The 23,388-nt window shown below is 38.5% G+C and overlaps 2 protein-coding genes across 2 annotated transcripts in view; one reads left to right on the top strand and one right to left on the bottom strand.

Moving 5' to 3' along the window:
* The window catches only part of upk1a (uroplakin 1a), a 702,734-nt gene that overhangs the window by 110,361 nt on the left and 568,985 nt on the right, over positions 1-23,388 (top strand). The gene's annotated exons all lie outside the window — the stretch shown is intronic.
* Positions 18,543-23,388, bottom strand: part of LOC127656497 (zinc finger protein ZFPM2-like) — a 207,344-nt gene continuing 202,498 nt past the window's right edge. Inside the window, exons 7-8 of the mRNA XM_052144871.1 lie at positions 22,410-22,634; positions 18,543-21,732 (exon numbers count right to left, since the gene is read on the bottom strand). Coding sequence (XP_052000831.1) covers positions 19,259-21,732; positions 22,410-22,634 — 2,699 coding nt within the window. The 3' untranslated portion in view covers positions 18,543-19,258. The remainder of the gene's footprint in view (positions 21,733-22,409; positions 22,635-23,388) is intronic.

Below are 23,388 nucleotides of genomic sequence, written 5' to 3'. Positions count from 1 at the left end.
AAGTCAACAACCATCTCTTTTGTTTTGTCCACATTCAGAGACAGGTTGTTGGCTCTACACCAGTCCGTCAGCCGCTGCACCTCCTTTCTGTTTGCTGACTCGTTGTTCTTGCTGATGAGACCCACCACGGTCGTGTCATCGGCGAACTTGATGATGTGATTCGAGCTGTGCATTGCTGCACAGTCGTGAGTCAGGAGAGTGAACAGCAGTGGACTGAGCACACAGCCCTGGGGGGCCCCAGTGCTCAGTGTGGTTGTGGTGGAGATGCGGTTCCCGATCCGGACTGACTGAGGTCTCCCAGTCAGGAAGTCCAGGATCCAGTTGCAGAGGGAGGTGTCCAGGCCCAGCAGGTTCAGCTTTCCAATCAGGTGCTGAGGAATTATCATGTTGAATGCTGATCTGAAGTCTACAAACAGCATTCGAACACATGAGTCCTTTTTATCTAAGTGGGTGAGGGTCAGATGGAGGGTGGTGGCAATGGCATCGTCTGTTGAACGGTTTGGACAATACGCAAACTGCAGTGGGTCTAGTGAGGGGGGCAGCTGGGTCTTAATGTGCCTCTTAATATAGGCAGTGTTGGGGAGTAACGGAATACATGTAATGGGATTAGGTATTTAAAATACTAAATATTAGTAACTGTATTCCACTACAGTTACTATTTATATTGTTGGTAATCTGAATACAGTTACATTCAAAAATTATTTTGATTACTGAAGAAATTTCTTTGCATTTTAATGTAATTTGTTTAATTTAATATTTAGCCTATTCAGTGTGATCCGAGGAGTGTTTGAACAGCAGTGAAACAATTTCTTATGGCATGTTGCATTCATACAAGTTCAACCTGTTGTGAGTGTAAATGTGGCTATGACGTCTTTGAGGAAATTTCCCTTTGGAGTTTAATAGAGGAGCTACATTGTGTTTCTACATTAAAAAAACAGATAGATATGCTTTGACAGATGACGCATAAATCCGATTAATACACGATTACAAGCCATGTCAATGTTTTAATGTGGGTAGGGGATTTTTTTTTACAAGAAATACTAATCAATGTAGCCTTTAACATCACATAGAATGCTACAAATATGATATTTTCTGCCTCATTCTCTGAACAGAAACCACATACGATCATAAAAGGATGTGGTTATTTTCACTCTGTGGGGTTTTGAAGTTTGGAGCAGCAGAAATAGTTAATCTTGTGTAAAATGTCATGTGAACATTTAGCTTTATGCTAAGCTTAAATGCTATTTCTTGCCTTAATTTACATGCATCTGTTACCAGATGTGATTATATTTTATAATACATTCTCTAAAGAAAATGAATGATAGAGCAAAAAAAAATTTCTCTAGTAAGACCTTTGTTATTTTGGATTTTTGAACTTGGTGCAACACAACATCCTAGCTCCATTTACTTCTTATTGCTACTTGTTTTATGTTACAAAATGTGAAGGTGTGTCAAAAGCAGGGATTACTTCTTTGAGTGACTTTGAGTCTGTTACATGTTACGTGTGAACACAAGCCAAAATAACACTTTGTTGTTATGACTGGAATGGCACTGTGCTCTTTTGAACTGTTTTAAAAGAGCCACAAGTCAGTGACTGTGGATATACTGTATGTCCATCTATTGTATAAGCTTATCTGCTGAATACTATGTCATAGTATGTTATGTTTTCATTCACATCATTTTCTATTATATTGTAATATCATTTTACACTACCTGTTTTATCTGACACTTTCACACCAGAACTGTGCACTGGTCGGCACTGCACTTTCTCTTACTGTGCCTATTGTCCTGTTTTAGCAATTATTGTACCGTCTTGTACTGTTTGCACACGTTTGCACTGTCCGCTCCGCTGGAGTCCTGATCATGGTTTATTTCGCAATAAAAACGGCTTACTATACAATTCCTCACATTTAAAACAAACACAGACAGAAACAGTAGTATTACCTTTGTTACTCACCAGCATTACAGTCATGAAGGCAAACTAAAGTAACAATAGTACCACCTTCAGAGTTTAAGTACCGCAGCTGCTCTTGCATTTCACCGCGATGATAGCATATGTCGAGGAGGCGGGGCTATTCAAAGACTGCACTGTGATGTCACAATGTTGCCATTTTCAAAACGAGTCGTTTTTGCTGAGTAGAAACAATAAATATTATTTTCAGACTGGAGAGGATGTATTGAGTTCTGAAACTTGCAGTATGTTTTTATAGTACAATGATCTCTTATACTGTATTTCAAAACATCAAGGAAAATTTTAAATTTAAGTGTGGCTAAGGTGTCCAAATACATTTTTTTTTTGCTGGATTTTCTTGTCCTCTGCCTGCGAATGTTTTGTGGCTTTCTTTCTGTGTTAGACTTTTGCTGCGTTGACACAAAAACAGCTGAATTCAGTTCCTGTGAGGTTTACACAGTGCAGATAGTGTTTTTGCCTTTGGAAGAACAGAAACGCCTGTCAGAAACAGAAAACACCCTGCTGGCATTCACACACAAACATGTCAGAATTGTCATCCTCTGAAATCTCTCTTGAGAGGGATTTCCTCAAAATAAAGTCTTCTCTGTCTGAATCCCATCTATCAAACGACAAAATGAAGCTGAAATTATTCTGCCTGACATATCCTTTTGAGTTCCTTGTGGGAAATAAAGTAATACAGGTTTGAAACAACATGAGGGTGAGTAAATGATGACAGAATTTTAATTCTGGTCATCATTAATACATTGTAGGTCTGTTGTCCAGGGGGAAGGGCTACTAGCAACCAGCAGTACAGCAATCTGCCGAGCATCAGCAATTAAACCTCTATTAGTGTGAACACAAAAGGGGCTAAAACTGTGCATGACCCAGCAGAGATGAGAAGGGTGTAACCGGTCTGGGGTGCGAGAATGATTGGCACCTCAGTCTGAAGGGCACTACAAATGGCGTAGGGAACAAGTATACATCAACAGGGAAATTTACCTGTCAGTCATTGTGCACCACTTCAGTACCACATTAAGTTTACCTAAAAAATAAACACAGTGGAAGGGAGTTGAGGCTCTGGCATTTTTATTCAGTTTAATTCACTTCAGGAGTACTTACTAGAGAGTTGTGTGTGAGTATGGAGATATAGTACAGTAAGTGACTTTTACAGTAACTTGGGTGATGTTGTAACATTTAAGAAGACAAATCTATATTTTAATAATGTCACAGCAGTCATTTATCACTAAATTTAGGGGTTTGAGAATGACAAATTATACAATTTATATTAAATTAATCTATAATAATATAAACAATTGGATGCTATATTGTACATTTCTATACATAAACAGTTGGTTATTTGTTATTTATTATTATTATAATATATTTTATTTTAATATTAAATAGTACAATTATTAAACATTTTAAATGTAATACTTAAAACATATTTAGTATATTATTTATTATTATATTATGTCCTAATACTTGAAAACCGAATTTTGCACGTTTGATGACACTGCATTCCAAATAAACACATTCTGTCATGTGAAGTGCACTTATACAGATATCTTCTGCTCAGTGTCTAGGGAGCAGTTAGCACTATGTAGGGAGCACATGTATCCGAACACAGTAATGGAATCACAAATGCAAAGTCTTATTGTGAAAATTACTAATTTGTTCTACAAAGTTATTGAATGTGTCTGTGTGTCACATCTCCCGGTGTTTGAGAGTTTCCCCCTCTGAAATAGAAGAGATCCCCTGAGATTACATGCACCTCGCTCCCATAATGACATTTAACAGTAATTAGCATCGGAGCAGCTACTGTCTGTCATCATTATGAAGTAAGGCCTGCCTTACAGTAGTCTAAATGTTAGAAGCCAATCCTATTGTTTTACAGTGAAACATGACTGCCCCCTTTTGACCACACTCAGAACTGACTTCACAACCTCTGTTAGGGTTTTCTGTGCATTTATGGTTATACATAGCAGTAGTTTAGGTCTTATTTTTATTTATTTGTTTATAATAATAAAAATATAAGGTATTTTCCATATTGTTTTTTTTTTTTTGGGATGTTTATTTATTTAATTTTTTTATTTGCCATGGGTTGATTTTTATTAAAACTACAGATTTCTTTTTAAACAGATATATATATATATCTGTTTAAATAAAAAAATTATATCTGTTTAAATAAAAATATAATAATAATAAAAAAAAAATATATATATATATATATATATATATATATATATAATTTTTTTTTTTTTTTTTTCTTGGAATCCAAAAATTTAAAAAATGTCTTCACCATAGAGTAAATAATTTTTATAGGTGTGGTGTAAATTACTTTTTTTAAATGATTATTCAGGGTGGGACATTGTTAGTAGGTAAATTAAACAAACTAGTCAGATAAAATATTATTTTTAAGGAGTTACATTTCTAAAAGCCACAGGGCCATAAGTGACAAACTTGTATGGGTTTCTTTTTGTTTTAGGGATTGACAACTTTCTTGTACATTCACTTTCATTGTATGTAATGAAAAAGAGCAGCATCAACATTTTCCTCTTGTGTACACAGAAAAAAAATTTAAAAGCTAAATAATAATTATTACATTGATTCTTAGATGAGCCATCCCTTGGGAAATCTTGGGAAGATAAAAAAGTTAGTTGAATAATCTGTTTGCCATAAGCTTTGTGTTGACCAGTCAGCTCTCAGGGCTGAAGAAGACATAACTAAGGACCATGCAAATTCAAACAAACACTTATCAATGCACAGAAAGTGTGTGTAATAGAGAGAGAGAAACATTCAGACAGTGATGTGTTGGTTCTTACAAAAGAAACAGACTCCATTCAGCCTGCACTAATCCAGATGGGAAGTCAAAGACCAGAAAGTCCATGGCGCCAAAGTCATTTCATCACTTTTTTACTCATTTAGATAGTTTTCTGTCATGCTTAAGGAGGGGGAGGGGGAGAGACAGAAAACGGAATGGAAAATGACCAACATTGGCAAGGAGTTTTGCTTGACATGACTTCTCCACACTCGTCTGCCTGCGTTATCTGTTTAATTCATCCGACTATCTGGGCTGTCTTTACTCTCACTAAATTTCCCTCTGACACGCATGCCTTCCTGTGCATAATCCAGTACTGCCTGGCAGAATTAGCAATGGAGGAATGGAGAGAATGAGGAAATAGAGAGAATAGGACAGGTAGAAATAAAAATGTCAGAGCAAATGGACTGATTTGACTTTAAATCAAATTGCCAGGGCAGATACGGGCCGTGTTTTGGGGGAAATGCTGACAGATGAAAATGTGTCAGGGAAGAACGGTTTGAAGAAAACAGACGGAGTGACTTTGGGAAAAACTGGAAAGGATGTTTGAAAAGATGAGTTCAAACTCAAACTTGTGATGCTAAAGTTTTGATGGAAAGTTGTGCGTACTGATGCATTTCATTTGGACTGCCAGTGTTCTTGTTCAGAGTAACTCCTGTTAGCAGATGATGAGCAGTTGGTGACTTTAACATATTTATTTGTCATTTAAAATGACAAATAATAATTTCTTTTAAGTAAAATTAAGTTATTTACTCACCCTCATGTTGTTTAAAAAACCTGAATTCTGTTTTTTTTTAACGAAGAATCGTTAAACAGCTGTTTGTCATACAAGGACAGTTCATATTGACCACACCTGTAAAGCTCCAGAAAGGACCATTAAAGTATCATAAAAGTAGTCCAAATTACTTTTATGCCTTTTAAGTCTTTTGAAGCCATATGATCAATTTGTGAGAGGAGCAGACAGAAATTTAAGCCATTTACTGATTAAATGACATACATTTTAAATTTCAAAGGTTAGTTCACCCAAAAATGAAAATTGTACCATAATTGGCTCACCCTCAAGCCATCTTAGTTGTATATGACTTTCTTCTTTCAGCCAAACACAATCAGAGTTATATTTACAAATATCCAGGCTCTTCCAAGCTTTATAATGGGAGTGAATGGTAACTTAGATTTTGCCCTATAAAGCGCATTCATCAAAAAAGTAATCCATATGGCTTAATAAAGGCCTTCTAAAGTGATGCGTTTTTGTAAGGAAAATATCCACATTTATAACTTTCTAAACTATAATCTCTGGCTTCCAGTAACGGCCGTCCTCGCATTCACAAGAGAGTCGAGTTCCGGCATATGACGTAGGAGTAGCGTAAGCTCCGGTGAGAAGTGACGAACGTGTAAGCGCAGAGGATAGAGCAAAACAAAACACCGGTCACGAATTAGAAGACAACAACGAGGATTTTTAAAGAAAAATGTTGGAGGATTTCGATATAAGAGAAGAGGAGATTCAGTTTTTTGCCCAGCCCTATTTGTTTGAACTGGAGTACACCAACCAGAAACTCCGGGCGATGGAGGAGGCTGCAGCAGGACTGGGAAGAGAAATCAGCCCGGGATTTTACATGGTTACTGGCCCAAAAAGGGGGGTGGGGGGTGAGCCAAAATTTGTTGGGTGGGTGGGGTATGGGGTATAAGGTTTGCTGTCCTTTTCAGCATATCAGGGCACCGTTTTGTGGTCCGTTCTGCATAACGCGGGGGCTAATTTTAGCTTATCACGGCCCATTCAGCAGGTTTCGCGGCTGACCAACCGGCCCACTCGGTTTTCCTGATGGCCAGTCTGCCCCTGATCGGCCCCAAAGTGTATCAGCCCACCAGGAAAATGCCTGGTATGCCAGATTACCAATCCAGCCCTGAGCAGCGGCACAAACAAAAGAATCTGGTAGAAGGCGAGTACAGGGGACATGGTGGTGCTCATGCAGGAAATGCGAGGTAATGCCAACAGAGGCTGAGATTGTATGTGATTGGAATGACTGAATAGATGCACAAACGCACCTTTTTAAGACTAATACAAATCTACAGTATAGCTAAAACAAGTCACTTCTTTTCACTGGTTTCCTTTGCTGTAAACAACATGCGCTTCCGAGTTTGTCACTTCTCACTGGAGCTCACGCTACGCCTACGTCATATGCCGGAACTCGACTCTCTTGTGAATGCGCAGACGGCCGTTACCAGAAGCCAGTGATAATGGTTTATAAAGTTAAAAATATGGATATTTTTATTACAAAAATGCATCACTTCTCTTCAGAAGGCCTTTATTAACCCCCTGGAGCCATATGGATTACTTTTTTATGGATGGATGCGCTTTTTTTGGTTTCAAAATTTAAGGTACCATTCACTCCCATTATAAAGCATGGAAGAGCCAGGATATTTTGTAATATAACTCTGATTGTGTTTGGCTGAAAGAAGAAAGTAATATACAACTAGAATGGCTTGAGGGTGAGCCAATTATGGGATCATTTTCATTTTTGGGCGAACTAATTCTTTAAGTCATGTTAGAATGCTCTGAAATCTTTCTGAAATAGTATTTTGTAAATTAATTTATTAATAAACATTTATAAAATGAACCTTTTAAAATATTTCTGAAAAACTATTTTTAATTACATTTTTTTAAATAAAAATGTATGATATGACCCCTTTAAAGGCTCAGTCACATTTACCTTTGTTCTTCAAAAGTCAATCAGGAATTTCGCCTGATGGACTTCTGTGGCAAAGAAATTTCCCTACTTGAATTTCATGTGGGGTTTAAGTTTGGTGAACTTTAGTGTATCAGTGAAGTTTTGCCATAAGCTTTTACAGCAGTTTAAAGTGAAATAGTGTTTTGTTACTTGTGTGTGTTGACGTGAATGAAGGAGATCGAACACATGTCTAAATATTCTTCATGTCTAATATATATATATTTCTTTGTCATTTCTTCATTCCTCATAAATGAGCTGTCATTGTGAAGCACTGGGCTGTACAGAGAGAACTAATTTAGTACTTCATGCGCTGGTTATGACCGCTCAATTAATGCAGTTCACCACAGGAGACGCCTGACACTGTGACACACAGTGCGCTTGCAACTCAATACTACACTGCTTTGCTGTGGAGGCATCCGTGTAACAATTTGATGTCATGCCTAGAGTATAATGTTCTTGGCTTTTACATGTCCATTTCCCACCATCTCTCAAACCTTTTCAATTAAACAGGCTATTTTTTTGCTGCTGCACTTTTAAGATTCCCTCTGTTGTGATTGGCTAACCTCTTCGCATGTTAAGTGTGGGTCCAGTAGCTTTCCCGCTACTTTTTCCAATCCTAGTTTAATATGCAAAGACATCTGTAAGTAAGCTATTTGTAGATTGATTTCCCCCAAAATTAGCAATGCACTCTTGTAAGCCATTACAGATAAAAAATTGTATGACAATTCAGAAGCAATTTGGACTGCTAGAATTTCAAGAAGTGGAACTACTGTTAAAACTTTTAACACAACTCATTTGATTAGGCCTACTTACCTTAAAGCTCGACACAGCAAGGAATAAGTGCAGGCTGCTTCAACTAAAAATAAACAATTTATTAATTAAGAAATCATACCAACTTAATGTGAATTAATGTGAGATAGGAATGTTAATGTGCTTCTTGTTTCATAGTTTTGTAGGGATGTCCTGATACTGATATCGGAATCGGGTCTGATACCGCGCTCATGTACTTGTACTCGTGCTCACATAAATGCCACGATACCAAAAACCATTATCATCTGAGGTACGAATTTCATTCCGTAATAACCAGCACAAAAAATGTAAATCACATTATGTCCTAGTGTGATTATTACACCACTACTACCAATAATAAATAAATAGTAATTGTATCATATTTAAGCAATATTTCACATCTGCAATGCTCTGCTTCTGGGATACGGGTCCAAACATACTCTACACAAGTACGTGAACACAGACGCACCTTGCAACGCAAACTCGATTTCACGTGTTGTTGTGTTTTGAAATGCGTCAGCACTCAATTCATAACACAACACAAGTATGCGCTGCATTCTCTGCGTAGCCACAAGGGGCACTAGACCATATTTCCTTCTTTCAATCAACAACTGTTATGGCGGAGTTTGTGTTAAATCTTTTCGGAAAATATATACGACTTTTTGTCTGCAGTCCATTCAAACGAACTTGTTTTTTCTTCGTGTCTCTCCCCAGTCCTCAAATCGACTCATCTACCACATCCGGGCAGCATCCGAAAACGTAGGCAGCTGAATTGCTGCCTGATCAGTTAATGGCTTAACTGACAGCTGTTTTGAATGAATGGAAATCTTAAGGAAACTGGTCTCCGAACAGTTTGAAAAGCACCTTATTTTCATCCTGCCTCCGTATATAGCATTTTGGTAGCAATGTAGTTACTGACACAGCACCGGTTTTGTGGTCACGCTCTGAGGTTTGTAACCACCAGAACAATGCAAGAGGGCACATAATGCATGTACAATGGGACCATTCATTGGCCAAACGCTCGCGTCTGTATTTGCGTACTTGAGTGAAGAATGTTTTGGCCTTAACTTACAACAGACCCTCCAAGCTCAGTTCCTGGACCTGTAAAGACGTTAGCAGGTAGAGACTGGTTTCGCGCGCTCTGTGTTTAAAGGCTGTGGTGATGAGGCTGCTCACTGGGATCAAGCGAGCCCATCACGTGAAGTGGGGCGACGATGATTCACAGGAAGGGCGTGTCGTTCCATAACAACTGGTATAATCATTTGTGTTTCTTTACCTCAGATTATGCTAAACACTCAGTTACGCTGTCTTGTTTAGCTAATGCGTAGGCGTGTTCTCGAGTTGATTGACAGGCAATTTCTGTATCTAAAAGGTGATTGGCTATTTTACCTGTGGGTTGACCATTGGCTGCTGTTGGGTGTTCCATTTTCTCCCATTCATTTTAATAGAAGTGGCCCGTCTCTGCTAAATTGTCTCTGTTTTGACAAGCAGGAAATGTTCATGGAACAATGACGTCACCAACGAACAGTCCTTGAAATGGTCTATAGCAAAATAGAGAATAAAGCTATTATTTCAGTTATGTAATAAATTATTTGTGATTTTAAACAATTTTAAAACATTGCTATGTTTGTTTGTGCATCCCGGCCAGCCCGACAAAGCAACAATGTCTCAATCAAAGGTGTGAGTTTTGGGCGGGACAATCTTTTATCTCGACCAATGAAAGATGGAGTGTTCAGAAAACCTGTTTGAAAACAGTCCTTATTTTTGCAGTCTTGTTCGTTGACAATAATGGTGCAGAAATGACACACTTCACTTTTAAAATGTCCATCTTTATGGATATAATAACAGTTTTGAACAAGCTTGGTTTCAATAAATGGTCTTTTTGGAATGGGGCCACGTTTTGTGTTCTGAAAGACATGTACGTATGTGTTCAAAGCACCTCAAACTCTCTTATTTCACAAGATCAATTAAAATCAGAGTATTCATAATATGACCCTATAAGATCTCGTGTTTGTGTATGTTTGCAGGTACTCTCACCTGATCCCCTCCCTGCAGATGATGCAGTTCTCTGCTGCATATTTGAGTCGCCTGCTCATAATTCTGCATATAATTCAGACTCGAACCTCTGAATGCCAGCTTTTATTTATAATAGTATTAAAAAATATGCTGTTTATAGACATTTAACATCCAAGGTTTGATTCTCCAAAAGTGCATGAAAAACATTTCCTTTGGTCATTCAAATTCCACCCACTATCTGTTTAATTTTGGAATGTTTTTTAAGTCTTTTGAAGTCTAAATATGAAACTGATTGATAGCACTGCCTGCATTCAGTCTTCTACAACATGGCCACTTGGTGGTACTGTTGCGTAAATTACAGTTGTTTCTATGAGCTAGTTGACATGAATGTCTAAACACAGGAGAAACTGTTTAATGAACGAACAACTGTCCTTGACGGGTGTGACAGTAACTGACATGGATCCTCAGTTGAAACTCGTTTATACAGAGTTTCTCAAGTCATGATGCAAAACAGTCCCTCGCAGTCAAGTAACGAGTCCACTCTCTGTGCTCCAGTTCCACCCAATTTCATGCAAGTTAACATGCGGGCACGAATACGCAAAACATTTAGTAGAATTTTGAATGGCCCTTCTTCCTTTCAAAAAGTGACAGATTCCCATTTACGACATGAATCGAAGGTTGACCGCCGGAATGTAAGAGTGGATTTAGGAGGAATGTTTTGCCTGTATAAGAAGCTTGAAATAATGAATGCACAAGGGGGAGTTAGTGATGACTGACTGTGTACAGGTGCAGTTCCTTTCTTTAGTTCATATGTGCCCATCCTTTCTCTCTATCTGCATAAAAACAGACACTATTTTTAAGACCCTGTCTCATTTGTTTGGGAAAGATTAGAAGCATAAAACGAAGCAATATGTTTCTTTGTAACGGTAGATTTAGACAAAACAAAACAAAATAAACGAGCCAAGTCTTTAAAATATCTACGTGCTCGCTAAAGACAAAAACAACTTTGCTTGTGTGGTTGGCAGAAATGCAGTATTAGTTTTGCCCATGTTGACTCGTCAAAGGATGCGCCAGCTACAAGTCACATCGTTTAAAGAAATCCAGAAAAGGGTCCTGTCAGTGCTTACACATAAGACTTTTTAACACAAGAAAGCAGGCAATCAAATAGCAATTAGTGGCTACATGGGCCTTTTATGTTTAAGAGAGAACTGTGGCCCTTGAAATGCCTGTCGACATTTAATTTGACTGCTCTGTGTCTCCAAATGGAGGATTGTTCTCCGTGAGAGGGGCTGCTCCACTTCATGTTATTGACTTGAAGAGTTTACTTCAAGAGTCACGAAAATTAGTTTTAAATCTGAATGGCTATATTGCATTGACAAAGGTCAACAATGTGGGTTGATTTGCCAATCCTGCTATCTAGAGAGCATGGGGGCTACAATAATTATCATAGGGTGACCATAGCCTACGTCCTCTTTGTCAGACCTTAAAAAGGCGTCCAGCCGGGATTTCTAAATTTGGAAAATGTCCGGGATTCGCATCTAGTCTAATACTTCTTTGTTTGCGCGTGCATATTTGCATTGCTTTAACTCGTCTTTGTAAGTCCCGCCTTCTCGCACATCAGTTGGTCGATTATAAGAATCTTGCAGCAACTATTGGCCAAACTCCTGCCTGTCAATCTCTCTGCGACCGCGTGAGGCGCTGTTGTGTTCGGCATCCAACAGTTGCTTGACAGTAGCAGCAAATGACTGCTGAGTGGAAACAAATGTAGGCCTACACAATATTTGCTCAAAACATCCCCATGCTTTCGTCCAGGTCGAGATACGTGGGAAGCAGAATGTATGACATGTAAAGCTGGCACTTATATATGTCAGTTTCTAATAAAGTTGCAGGTGATTTAGAAGCACGCATTAGCTCTGCAAAGCAAAAAGGTGAAAGTTAATCAGGTAAATTAACGGACTAGATTTTGCGACCAGGTAAAATTGTCACATTGCTTCATTTTCCATGGCCATTCAAAATAATAGTAATAGTTAAATGAAGGTACACTCATGGCATCAAATAATTTATTTTAGTACATGGACATTCAAAAGAATGTTGGACATTTGTATTTAATTATATGCATTTATGTTATGCTAATAGAGTGTCTTTTTTACTGTATTAAAGTTTGCATTCATAGACAGTAACACTGTGGTGGTTTTGAACCCTATTATTCCACCACAATCCCCAAACCAACCCAAAATATGGTCACCCTGCTCGAAACACTTTGTAATGTGATGAACTACATCTGTGGTTACTCTGCTAGGATTCCTGTGTGAACTTCTATGGAACTGACTTCATACACCCACTTAAAATCACACTGAGACCAGTTGGTTAAAAGTAATTAAAAAAAATGTGTAAGAAAAGTGAAGTTAGTTTTCAGAAAAGGCCTTGCAATATATACAAATATTTTTGGGGGTGCTATACTACACAATTTAAACTTAGCACATGACCAAAAATGCTGAATTTTAATTATTTTTTATTTTTTTTACTCAACATTTTCTAAATTCACCAAAAAGATATGTGAAAAACAAAAATATGTAAGGCACACCTTAAGAAAAATTAGCTTTTTTTTCTGGTCATAAAGTGTATCAAGATTGAACAAATTTCTTTTTATTGAATATTGATGGAGCAACTTCATTTGTGTGAATATAAATAATAATAGAAGGTTGTTTTTTATTAGAATTTTATATATATATATATATATATATTTTTATTTTTTTTTTTAAGGATAAAAGGCCCCCAGGGTGGTAATAGTGATAAAATGTAAATATAGGGAGAATAGTTATAGGGCAAAATTTGTCAACTTATGCAAATTTATGCAAATACTTCTGAGACATTAAGATGCTTTATATATATATATATATAATAAAATAAGATAATGCTTATTCACAATAACCACTTCAGATTTTTTTTTTTTTATTTTATTTTATTTTTTTTATTTCAAGCACATTTGGCATTTCATAACATCTCAAGTTGTCTGTAAACAAATTGTGATTGGATCAGTCAACATATTTCCTAACAAATCTATCCGCCCCACTTAAAAAAAAAAAAAAAAAAGTGATTTATAGGGGCCTTTAACCCCTGCAACAGGGGGGATTTTTACCCCAAATACCATCCTTTCACTTATTGGAAAGTTACTAAATAACTTAAACAAAAGTGAAAATATCAATTAAGTATTTTATCTTCAAATAAATGTCATAATTCCAGAGAATCGTATTATCGACATAAATTTGCAGCATTTTAAAAATGGTTAAATAGTAGTGAAATGTTTATATGCCAATCAGACACGTTTTTGTCAGAATGTCAGATGTAATAATATAAAAATGTAGTTATGTCAAAATGGCCAAATATCAGCCGATTAATTAGCCTGACCAATTTATTGGTCTATCACTAACAATGAAATAAAAAAGATAGATTTTTTTTTTACAACTCCTGTTTGTGCTATCCTGACTACTGTTAGAGCAATATTATATCTACTCTGTTAAAAATAAATAATAAATCAATAATTGGTAACACATTCTATGAGCCCTTATTTATAATGTATTAGTTATTCCTCATAATGCACCTTATAATATGTTATAACTTCTCATAAATAATTGTAGCCACAATTATAACGCATTATAACACTTAACTATTCATACCTTAGAGCAGAGGTTTTCAATTGGTCTGGCGCAGTGCGGGTTCGTACGGTTAGAAATTTTGAATTTAGGTCTAGAAAAGTAATGGAAAAAAAATTAACACTGAATGTTTTGGAAAAGTCATGTAATTTTCTAAAAAATATTTTCAGCTGTACAAGTGTGCTAATAATTCTTCAAGAGATACGTGCATAAGCCCGCGCGGAGCAGCAGTATGCATAATGCATTGCTGCGTAAACTGAGTAGATTGTGAATATGCGTAGCGCCATGCGGTGTCGCATTTGGCACCTCATTAACGGCAGAAATGTTCGCTCACGATTTCTCAAATCCATATGGATAGTGAAGGCCTACAAGGAATTAGTAAATTTCATATTTATTATGGCTGTCTTCAAGTTCTCTATGGGGAGGCTCAGTTTAACCCAATTTGAAAACCCTTGCCTTAGAGTATAATGCATTATAACACAAGCAACATCCTTTATCTGCAGAAGTTATAATGTATTTATTTGTAATATATATAATTTGCTCTAAGTAAAGTGACAAACGCAATGTCTTCTTATAAACATCCATAAGATATTTTAAGTGGTTATTACATATTACAAGTCACGCTGGAAGTTATATACATTACACATGCACAAAATGCAAAATAACACACATTAAATGTAAATGCTACAATGCTAAAATGTTAAAAAACTCTCTCTTGAGGAAAAAATAATATGTATGTTGATCACATTTGTAGCCAATCTTCTTGGGTGTAAACACACCCAAATAATAATAATTATAATAATAATAATAATATATATATATATATATATATATATATATATATATATATATATATATATATATAGTGTCAAAACAACCACCAGGAGGCATCAGTGATAGTTTTTATTTCGCCTCTAGAGGCAGCTCTTATAATGTATACTGACAGTGCACCATTCCCAGCCACTCCAGCACCAGACACAATGGCGGAAATTATCAGTGTGGATTTTGCCAATAACCGATAGTTCCAGAAATCGTTATCGGTGCCGATTAATCGCCAAAACCGATATATCGGTCGACCTCTATAAGACACTACCTCTTTGTGTGGGAAGTCCACATGGGCCATCTTCTCCATGGACAACTTCAGCGGACCACGTCTTGGTCTTGGCACATCTCCTGAGTCTTGGGTGCCTATAGATTTGGCTGTGGAAGACATTGGTGCAGGAACCACAGGTACTGTATGTCAGGTGTGATGCCCATGTTCTGTAACAGAGCCTTGGCCTTTCGGCGCTACTTCTCCAGATTTGAATCATTCTGCAGTGGAGCGGCCACATTCTTCAGCTCTGCCCCTTTTGTCTTGCGCTCCTCCTCTTTTCTCTTCTTCTCCCCTGATCTGAGTCAGACGCTGTTTCTTTCTCTCCAGCTCAGCTTCCAGCTCACTTTCATCTGACATGATGCTGAGGATGTTTATTTCCTGCAGAAAGAGCTGCTTTTTTTACCACTTTACAGTTTCTGTTTGCACGGATGCGGAGACGTGCCTGGCGGTTGCCGGGGTCATTATCCTCCTGAGGCTCAGCAATGTAATTTCTGTTTAGGATATTTGTTATTTATTTTTTTCTTAGCCCATAAATGCTACTGGGGTAATCTTGGGGTATTAACAGTGGACTCCCAGGGCTTTTCGGATAACACATTTTTCAGAGTTTGGCCATGACAACTTCCTCTCATTGATCTATAAATATGGACTGAAATGTATCAATTCAATTCAGAACATCAAATACAATATGAATAAAATATAATTTTTTCAATTTCTTTTTTTTTAGCATATGTATTTTATGCACCAAACACTATATTGAATATTTTATATTTAAAAAAGGGAAATTGTAAAACTTTCTTTGCTGGGTCGATGACTACATAATAGCTTGTAATGTTAAATAATGAGATCATTATAATGACAGAGCAGGCTGCATATATGAAATACACAGACATATTAGTTCACACTATAAATAACATCTATGAAAAGTACATGTCAGTATGGTCAAAGCTCTAATTTTTTATATGTTTGTGGTGGGCATGAATGTAATTTAATTGGGATATTTATCTCAAAAACCTGTTGGATATCAAAGGTTTTTTGTTTCTTCAATAAAATAATATACAACATTTTAACCAAGCACAATTTGCTTATATTCAGCAAATGCTCATTTTAAAATATCAGTAACAATATAATCATTATTGTCACTTTTACTTTATTAAAATAAGCTGGCATTTATCCCAACATAAGAGTCACTTTTCCCGCAAGTCCGCCGTCATTTTAAATAGATCGCTATAAACATTTAAACCACTTTTTTCACAAATAACCACTCGATGGTGCCATAAACATGTGAAAAGTACATACCATAGGTTGGAGCCATCAAACATTGTGTATCATATTTGATATACACTGTTTTGTAGGGTTAAGCACATTTCACCCTTAATTCTTATTACTAGAATATGGAAAATAATTATATATTATTTAAATTGTGTAGTATTTATACATCACATTGGTACCTGTTGTAATTAACTTTTTATTGGAAAACAAATAGGTCCTAAAATGTGTGTAAAATGTAATATACAGTGAGGAAAATAAGTATTTGAACACCCTGCTATTTTGCAAGTTCTCCCACTTAGAAATCATGGAGGGGTCTGAAATTGTCATCGTAGGTGCATGTCCACTGTGAGAGACATAATCTAAAAAACAAAATCCAGAAATCACAATGTATGATTTTTTAACTATTTATTTGTATGATACAGCTGCAAATAAGTATTTGAACACCTGAGAAAATCAATGTTAATATTTGGTACAGTAGCCTTTGTTTGCAATTACAGAGGTCAAACGTTTCCTGTAGTTTTTCACCAGGTTTGCACACACTGCAGGAGGGATTTTGGCCCACTCCTCCACACAGATCTTCTCTAGATCAGTCAGGTTTCTGGGCTGTCGCTGAGAAACACGGAGTTTGAGCTCCCTCCAAAGATTCTCTATTGGGTTTAGGTCTGGAGACTGGCTAGGCCACACCAGAACCTTGATATGCTTCTTACAGAGCCACTCCTTGGTTATCCTGGCTGTGTGCTTCGGGTCATTGTCATGTTGGAAGACCCAGCCTCGACCCATCTTCAATGCTCTAACTGAGGGAAGGAGGTTGTTCCCCAAAATCTCGCAATACATGGCCCCGGTCATCCTCTCCTTAATACAGTGCAGTCACCCTGTCCCATGTGCAGAAAAACACCCCCAAACCATGATGCTACCACCCCCATGCTTCACAGTAGGGATGGTGTTCTTGGGATGGTACTCATCATTCTTCTACCTCCAAACACGGTTAGTGGAATTATGACCAAAAAGTTCAATTTTGGTCTCATCTGACCTCATGACTTTCTCCCATGACTCCTCTGGATCATCCAAATGGTCACTGGCAAACTTAAGACGGGCCTTGACATGTGCTGGTTTAAGCAGGGGAACCTTCCGTGCCATGCATGATTTCAAACCATGACGTCTTAGTGTATTACCAACAGTAACCTTGGAAACGGTGGTCCCAGCTCTTTTCAGGTCATTGACCAGCTCCTCCCGTGTAGTTCTGGGCTGATTTCTCACCTTTCTTAGGATCATTGAGACCCCACGAGGTGAGATCTTGCATGGAGCCCCAGTCCGAGGGAGATTGACAGTCATGTTTAGCTTCTTCCATTTTCTAATGATTGCTCCAACAGTGGACCTTTTTTCACCAAGCTGCTTGGCAATTTCCCCGTAGCCCTTTCCAGCCTTGTGGAGGTGTACAATTTTGTCTCTAGTGTCTTTGGACAGCTCTTTGGTCTTGGCCATGTTAGTAGTTGGATTCTTACTGATTGTATGGGGTGGACAGGTGTCTTTATGCAGCTAACGAACTCAAACGGGTGCATCTAATTTAGGATAATAAATGGAGTGGAGGTGGACATTTTAAAGGCAGACTAACAGGTCTTTGAGGGTCAGAATTCTAGCTGATAGACAGGTGTTCAAATACTTATTTGCAGCTGTATCATACAAATAAATAGTTTAAAAATCATACATTGTGATTTCTGGATTTTTTTTTTTAGATTATGTCTCTCACAGTGGACATGCACCTACGATGACAATTTCAGACCCCTCCATGATTTCTAAGTGGGAGAACTTGCAAAATAGCAGGGTGTTCAAATACTTATTTTCCTCACTGTATATATTTTCTTGATTTTTGGGGTGTAACGTGAATGTTATTGTTTTCCATATTCACCCAAAAAGAAGACAATAAAAAGTGTTTATTTATCCTGAGGATTGGAGTTTAATTGACACCACATCAAAATAAAAATTTCCAACAGATCTGGAATTTTATTCCATTCATATACATGCATAGCAACAACATTTTAAGAAATAGTTTTCTTACATAAGGACATTGGAATGATAATTTTTACAGCGTTCCCACGTCCCACCCCACCCATCAATTCTCACAATCAATAAACCTGCCTTTTGTACAATTAAATTGTTTTTGTTGTTATGGGTGAGAAATGGATGCCCCCTTTATAATGCTACTCTCCATAATGTTCCTGAACCGCCCCCATTTTTTTATACAAAGTATTGCGCTGAGAGCAAATAAAAAAAAAAATGGAGAACAAGGTGTATCAGCAATCAGAAATACAAGTACTATACAAGAATGCTGCCATCCTCATTTAAACATCCACGTCTGAATTCAAAGAAAAGACACTGAGACAAACAGCAACATATAAATGCAAAGTCATGTGTATATGCCAAAATATGAGCTGCAGTTTTGTGCCTGGTTATCCCTTCGAACAGTTTTAAGGCTGAAGTCAAGAGTATCAAACTGCAAGTGATATGTTGGCACATACAAAAAAAACTGTACCAGCAAATAAGACTACACAAGTGCTCCAGTAGCTATTGTTGGGTCTAAAACGCATTTCAGTTTTGTGCCTATTGTCTCCTTGAACCTAACATACAATGTAAACAATAAGTCTGCTACACAAGAATGACTATACATTAACATTACAAACAACTCTGATATAAACTTTATTTGAATTTAAATTAAGAACACTACTCCTATTAATACTGATTGTAAAATAAATTAAATGTGAAAGTGGCACCAATATTACACTTGATTTTTTTTCTTCATCATTTTGCATTAAGTCTTAGTCAAATAATGAAAAAAGTAGCTTCTCTTGATTGTCCACAAGCAGCATATAAAACTGCACAATGCACTAATGACACAACCGTGTACCCAAAAAAAGAAGAAAGGAATGAGGGGAGACAAGCGTCATTTCATTTCACATGCTCAGCAGCATGTGACGAGCAGTAAAACTTCTTGTGCGTAATAAAGTTTGACAAGTTATTGAATTGGATGTCACAAAGGCGGCAGTACTTGCCAGTGCCTGCAGGCTGTGCTGACCCATTTATGCCTTTGCTGACAGGTGCGGATTCCTCCATGGGTGATTTAGAAGTAGGTGATACATTCTCATTAGGGTCAGGAGGGTTCTCGGTGGCCCACGTTGGGGAAGTTTGCTCATCTGGTGATGTGGTGTTGTGAGGTTGATTCTCTTGCTGGGGTGTCGCTGGTGTCTGGCGCTCCTCTTTATGTCCACCATTGATGATCACCATGCCCCTGTTTTTGGGTAGCAGGGGGAGTGGCTCCTTGCCGGGATGAGGACAGCCATTGGCTGTGGGTTGTTCCATGCCTGGCTCACCTGCGCCATTGCTACTTTGCTCCTGCTCGGCTGCCTCGCCCTGCATAATAAGACTCCCTGCCATGTAGTCGCTGCTCTTTATCCCGAAATACGGTGATATTTGCTCGGTACCTTTAACCTTCTTTATTGCTCCAGGATAGAGACAGTGTGGCAAAAACATGTTCTTGTTCTCATCTTTTGAGGTCATGAGCTGTGCTTCATTGAAAGCTTTCAGATCTGTTCCTGCTGGACCAAGGTGTGGCGGGAACAGGCCTCCATTTTGCATCAGCTTGTTGCCACTATTTTTCTCGCATTTCACAGAACTCTTGTCAAAGATGTTGTCGGAATTATTGCCTTCACTTTTAATGCTCGGGAACATCGGCTGCTCTAGTGTGCCAATCTCTCTGTGCTGAGCAGTTGTGATTGGGCAAAAGTTCTGCTTGTGGGCTAGGTAATTCTCCACTTTGTTAAAACTGATCTTACACACGGTACATTCGTGATAGTCCAAGAGTCTTTTGGGGGAGTTGCATGACTTGTCGTGGAGAGGCGAGCACTTTTTGCTGAGATCTATTGGTGCATCTAGTTCCTGTGGGTCTGCAATGGTATTACTTTTGGGGGCAAGGATGGGTTTGGAGACTGCAAGAGAAGCATCTAAATGTTTCGGGATGAGGCCTGGAAAGATATCACATCGAGGATGGAAGCGGTCGGCCAGAATTTCCACAGTCTCCTGGGACGTACAAGAGTTTCCTATAGTAGACATACCCAAGAAGCCGGTTTGTGCACCTATGGCCTGCCTTTGATCTTGGTCAGGAAGACACATCTCGTACATCTTCCTCCGCTTGCGTGTTCTCATCGTCCGCTGAATGGCAGGTACCTTAGTAGACATGCGTTTCATGGGTGGGTCATGGCGAGTGGCGCAGTAGTATTGCTTGTGCACCATGTACGTTTCATGCCGACTAAAGGTGATGTTGCATGCTTGACAGGTTGTTTTGTTTGGGTCATTGTCACCATCCACCAAAGCCGTGCTGGGACTCTTCACCTCTGGCTGTTTTCCTCCGAGCCTGTCCTCAACACCAGTTGGTGTGGTAACCTTCTTTGCCTGCCCAGTAAGGTCTTTGTCCGGCAATTTCCCACCTGCATTCATAATATCCAACACAGACGAATTCAAGCATGCTGTTGTTACGAGTTGACTGTCGGTTTCAGATGGGAGGCATCCTGGGAGCATTCCGACTGAACTGTGGCCACTGTTGGGACTTATGGCATCAGAAACCTTGTCTGGGACACTCGAGAAATCTGGGGACTTTGCCATATGCTGCCAGCGACTGGTACAATAGTGCTTCTTGTGAACCAAGTAGTTATCCAGATTATTGAAGGTGATGTTGCATTCAAAACAAGTCGCCCCTTTGGGCATTAGAGGACTGTAGATAACAGGTGGGTAGCTGTTTCCTCCATGGCGTAGCCTACGATGCACCAGCTCTGACATTTTTGCTAAGATCTCAGATGCTTGTGGTACCACCGAAATGTCCTGCGAGAATGCAAACTGTGATAAGAATGGACCCATGGGAAAAGTTGGGCCCATATTATGCTGGACAGGAGAGGAGGCTAAACGTGGACTCGAGGGTTCTGATTTGATTCTGGTGTACGAGAAACTAGTCTTGCTGCCTGGGTGACTTTCCCCCTTCTGCAGTCCAAGAGCAGATTTTTTCTCAGGTCGTTCAAGCTCTCCATCGGGACTGTTGGCCTTGTTGGGTGTGCTCTTAGGACTTTGCATGACCATGTCCTTTCTGGCTGACAGTTCAGCTCGTGCTGCGTGCAGAGCATCCTCTCCTGCTCTTGGGGAGTTCTCACTGTCGCTCTCCCGGTGGATTTTTCCAGAGTGGCTGTGTAAGTCTTGATGCTGAAGCAGCTCCCTGTGGTTCTGAAAGCTGATGTGGCAGTGATTGCATCTGAAGGCTGCCTGTGATAGGTGTGAGAGAATGTGGTGCTGGAATGTAAGGAGTGAATCTGCTGTGAAGTTACAGATTGTGCATTTCAAGCTGGTGCCAGGGGGAAGAGACTCCTCCATTTTGACACCTGTGAGACAGATAAAAGGCTGTTTTGTTAATCTTGAACTGTACTCCTAAGCAACAATCACTGCAGAATTGTGTTGTGTCTAGCTATCTATCTATTTGTGGATCTGTTTTCAGTGATACTGCATTGTATTGCAATGCACAATAAACTGGGATCTGATTTCTATGATTACTAGATTTGTAAATTTCAAGAAGACAATGGGACACCTGGTGACATGTCACCTTAACCATCAAGTTAAGATCAAACTTCTATTTTCCATACAATGACAGTAAATGGTGACCATGGCTGTCAAGTAAGATTTCCAGTGAGTAACGACTTAAATTTCTGTTCCTCACAAAAGGCTATCATATGTCTTCAAAAGACATGAAATATAGTCCAGAAGTCATGTGGGCATCTTATCACGCTTTCATAGTGCTTTTTTGTCATTTCTGGAGCTTGACAACCCTTGATCCTTATCCACTCTCATTGAATGTATTCTCCTTTGGTGTAACACAGAAGAAAGTCATATGGGTTTAGAAGGACATGACGGTGAGTAAATTATGACAGAATAAACATTTTAGTTGATCCATCCTTTTTAAACATTTACTCATTTCTATGAAACGCTTAATGTACACTGTGTGTGAGAGAGAACCTTTTTTTAAACTGTCAAAATGTATGATACCAGCATTGTCTATACTCACCGCTGTGTGAACTCAGGTGCATTTCGAGAGCACGAGGGTTGCTGAAGCTCTTGTTGCACTGTGGGAAAGGGCAGATACCGGGAGTTTGGTGAGCACTAGCGTCGGTCTCTTCAGGGACGTTATCGTGTTCCCTCTGCCGCCCACTGCAGTAATACATCAGATGGGCCTGAAGGTTTCTCTCACTTCTGTACCATATACCACATGCTTTACAGGGGAAAATGTCCTCTGAAAGACAGAGAAAAACAAGTTGATATTAAAATACATTCTCCTATCCTATTTTAAGAGGCAGAGAAGACCTTAGTGAGGTTAGACACCATATTTAATTTAATCTTTGGTGCCAAATTATTCACAAAAAATTTTGATGTTGAAGATGTTGGCCCCAGTCATCAATCACTTACATTGCATAAAAAAAGACATCTCATTTTGTGTTTCAAGGACGAAAGAAAGTCATACGGGCTTGTAACAACCTGAAGATGAGTAAATGCCAAATGTTTTTTTTTTTGGTTAAACTATCCCTTTAAATACATTCTGTGTTTGTTCTGAAGTTGCATGGCAACAGAGATGATTTCAGGTTTATGCCCTTTCCTCAAGGGCAAATGAAAATGCTGTACCATCTGCTAGCAGCATCCTCCGTGTCAAGCTGAACTCTAGACCGTGCTTATGAAGTCAACAAAGTATTTGCAAATGGCTTAAATTTTGCAATTACAAGTCTGGTCAGAGTCCAGGAATGTTTACTGTACCCTTAAACTAAAGGGCAGCTCATTGTTTCCCTCCAGCAGAGGTTAATCTGCGAAGTAACATGCATATTCTATTTTTAGTGTTGTAGGTTTATGTGTAATATGTTCGGAACTGGCTCAAACAATTGGTTGGAGTGCTCCACATTACAGCCCCAGGAACAGGTGAGAGCTCATATGCGGCTAAACCGTACAGCTTCATTGTGAAAGTATTGAATGTTGACATTTATTAGACTTGGTATGCT

The sequence above is a fragment of the Xyrauchen texanus genome, chromosome 15 (assembly GCF_025860055.1).
Source record: "Xyrauchen texanus isolate HMW12.3.18 chromosome 15, RBS_HiC_50CHRs, whole genome shotgun sequence".
In the NCBI taxonomy this organism is placed as follows: domain Eukaryota; kingdom Metazoa; phylum Chordata; class Actinopteri; order Cypriniformes; family Catostomidae; genus Xyrauchen; species Xyrauchen texanus.
Note: the sequence above shows the minus strand (reverse complement) of the source record. Positions and strands in the feature narration are given on the sequence as shown.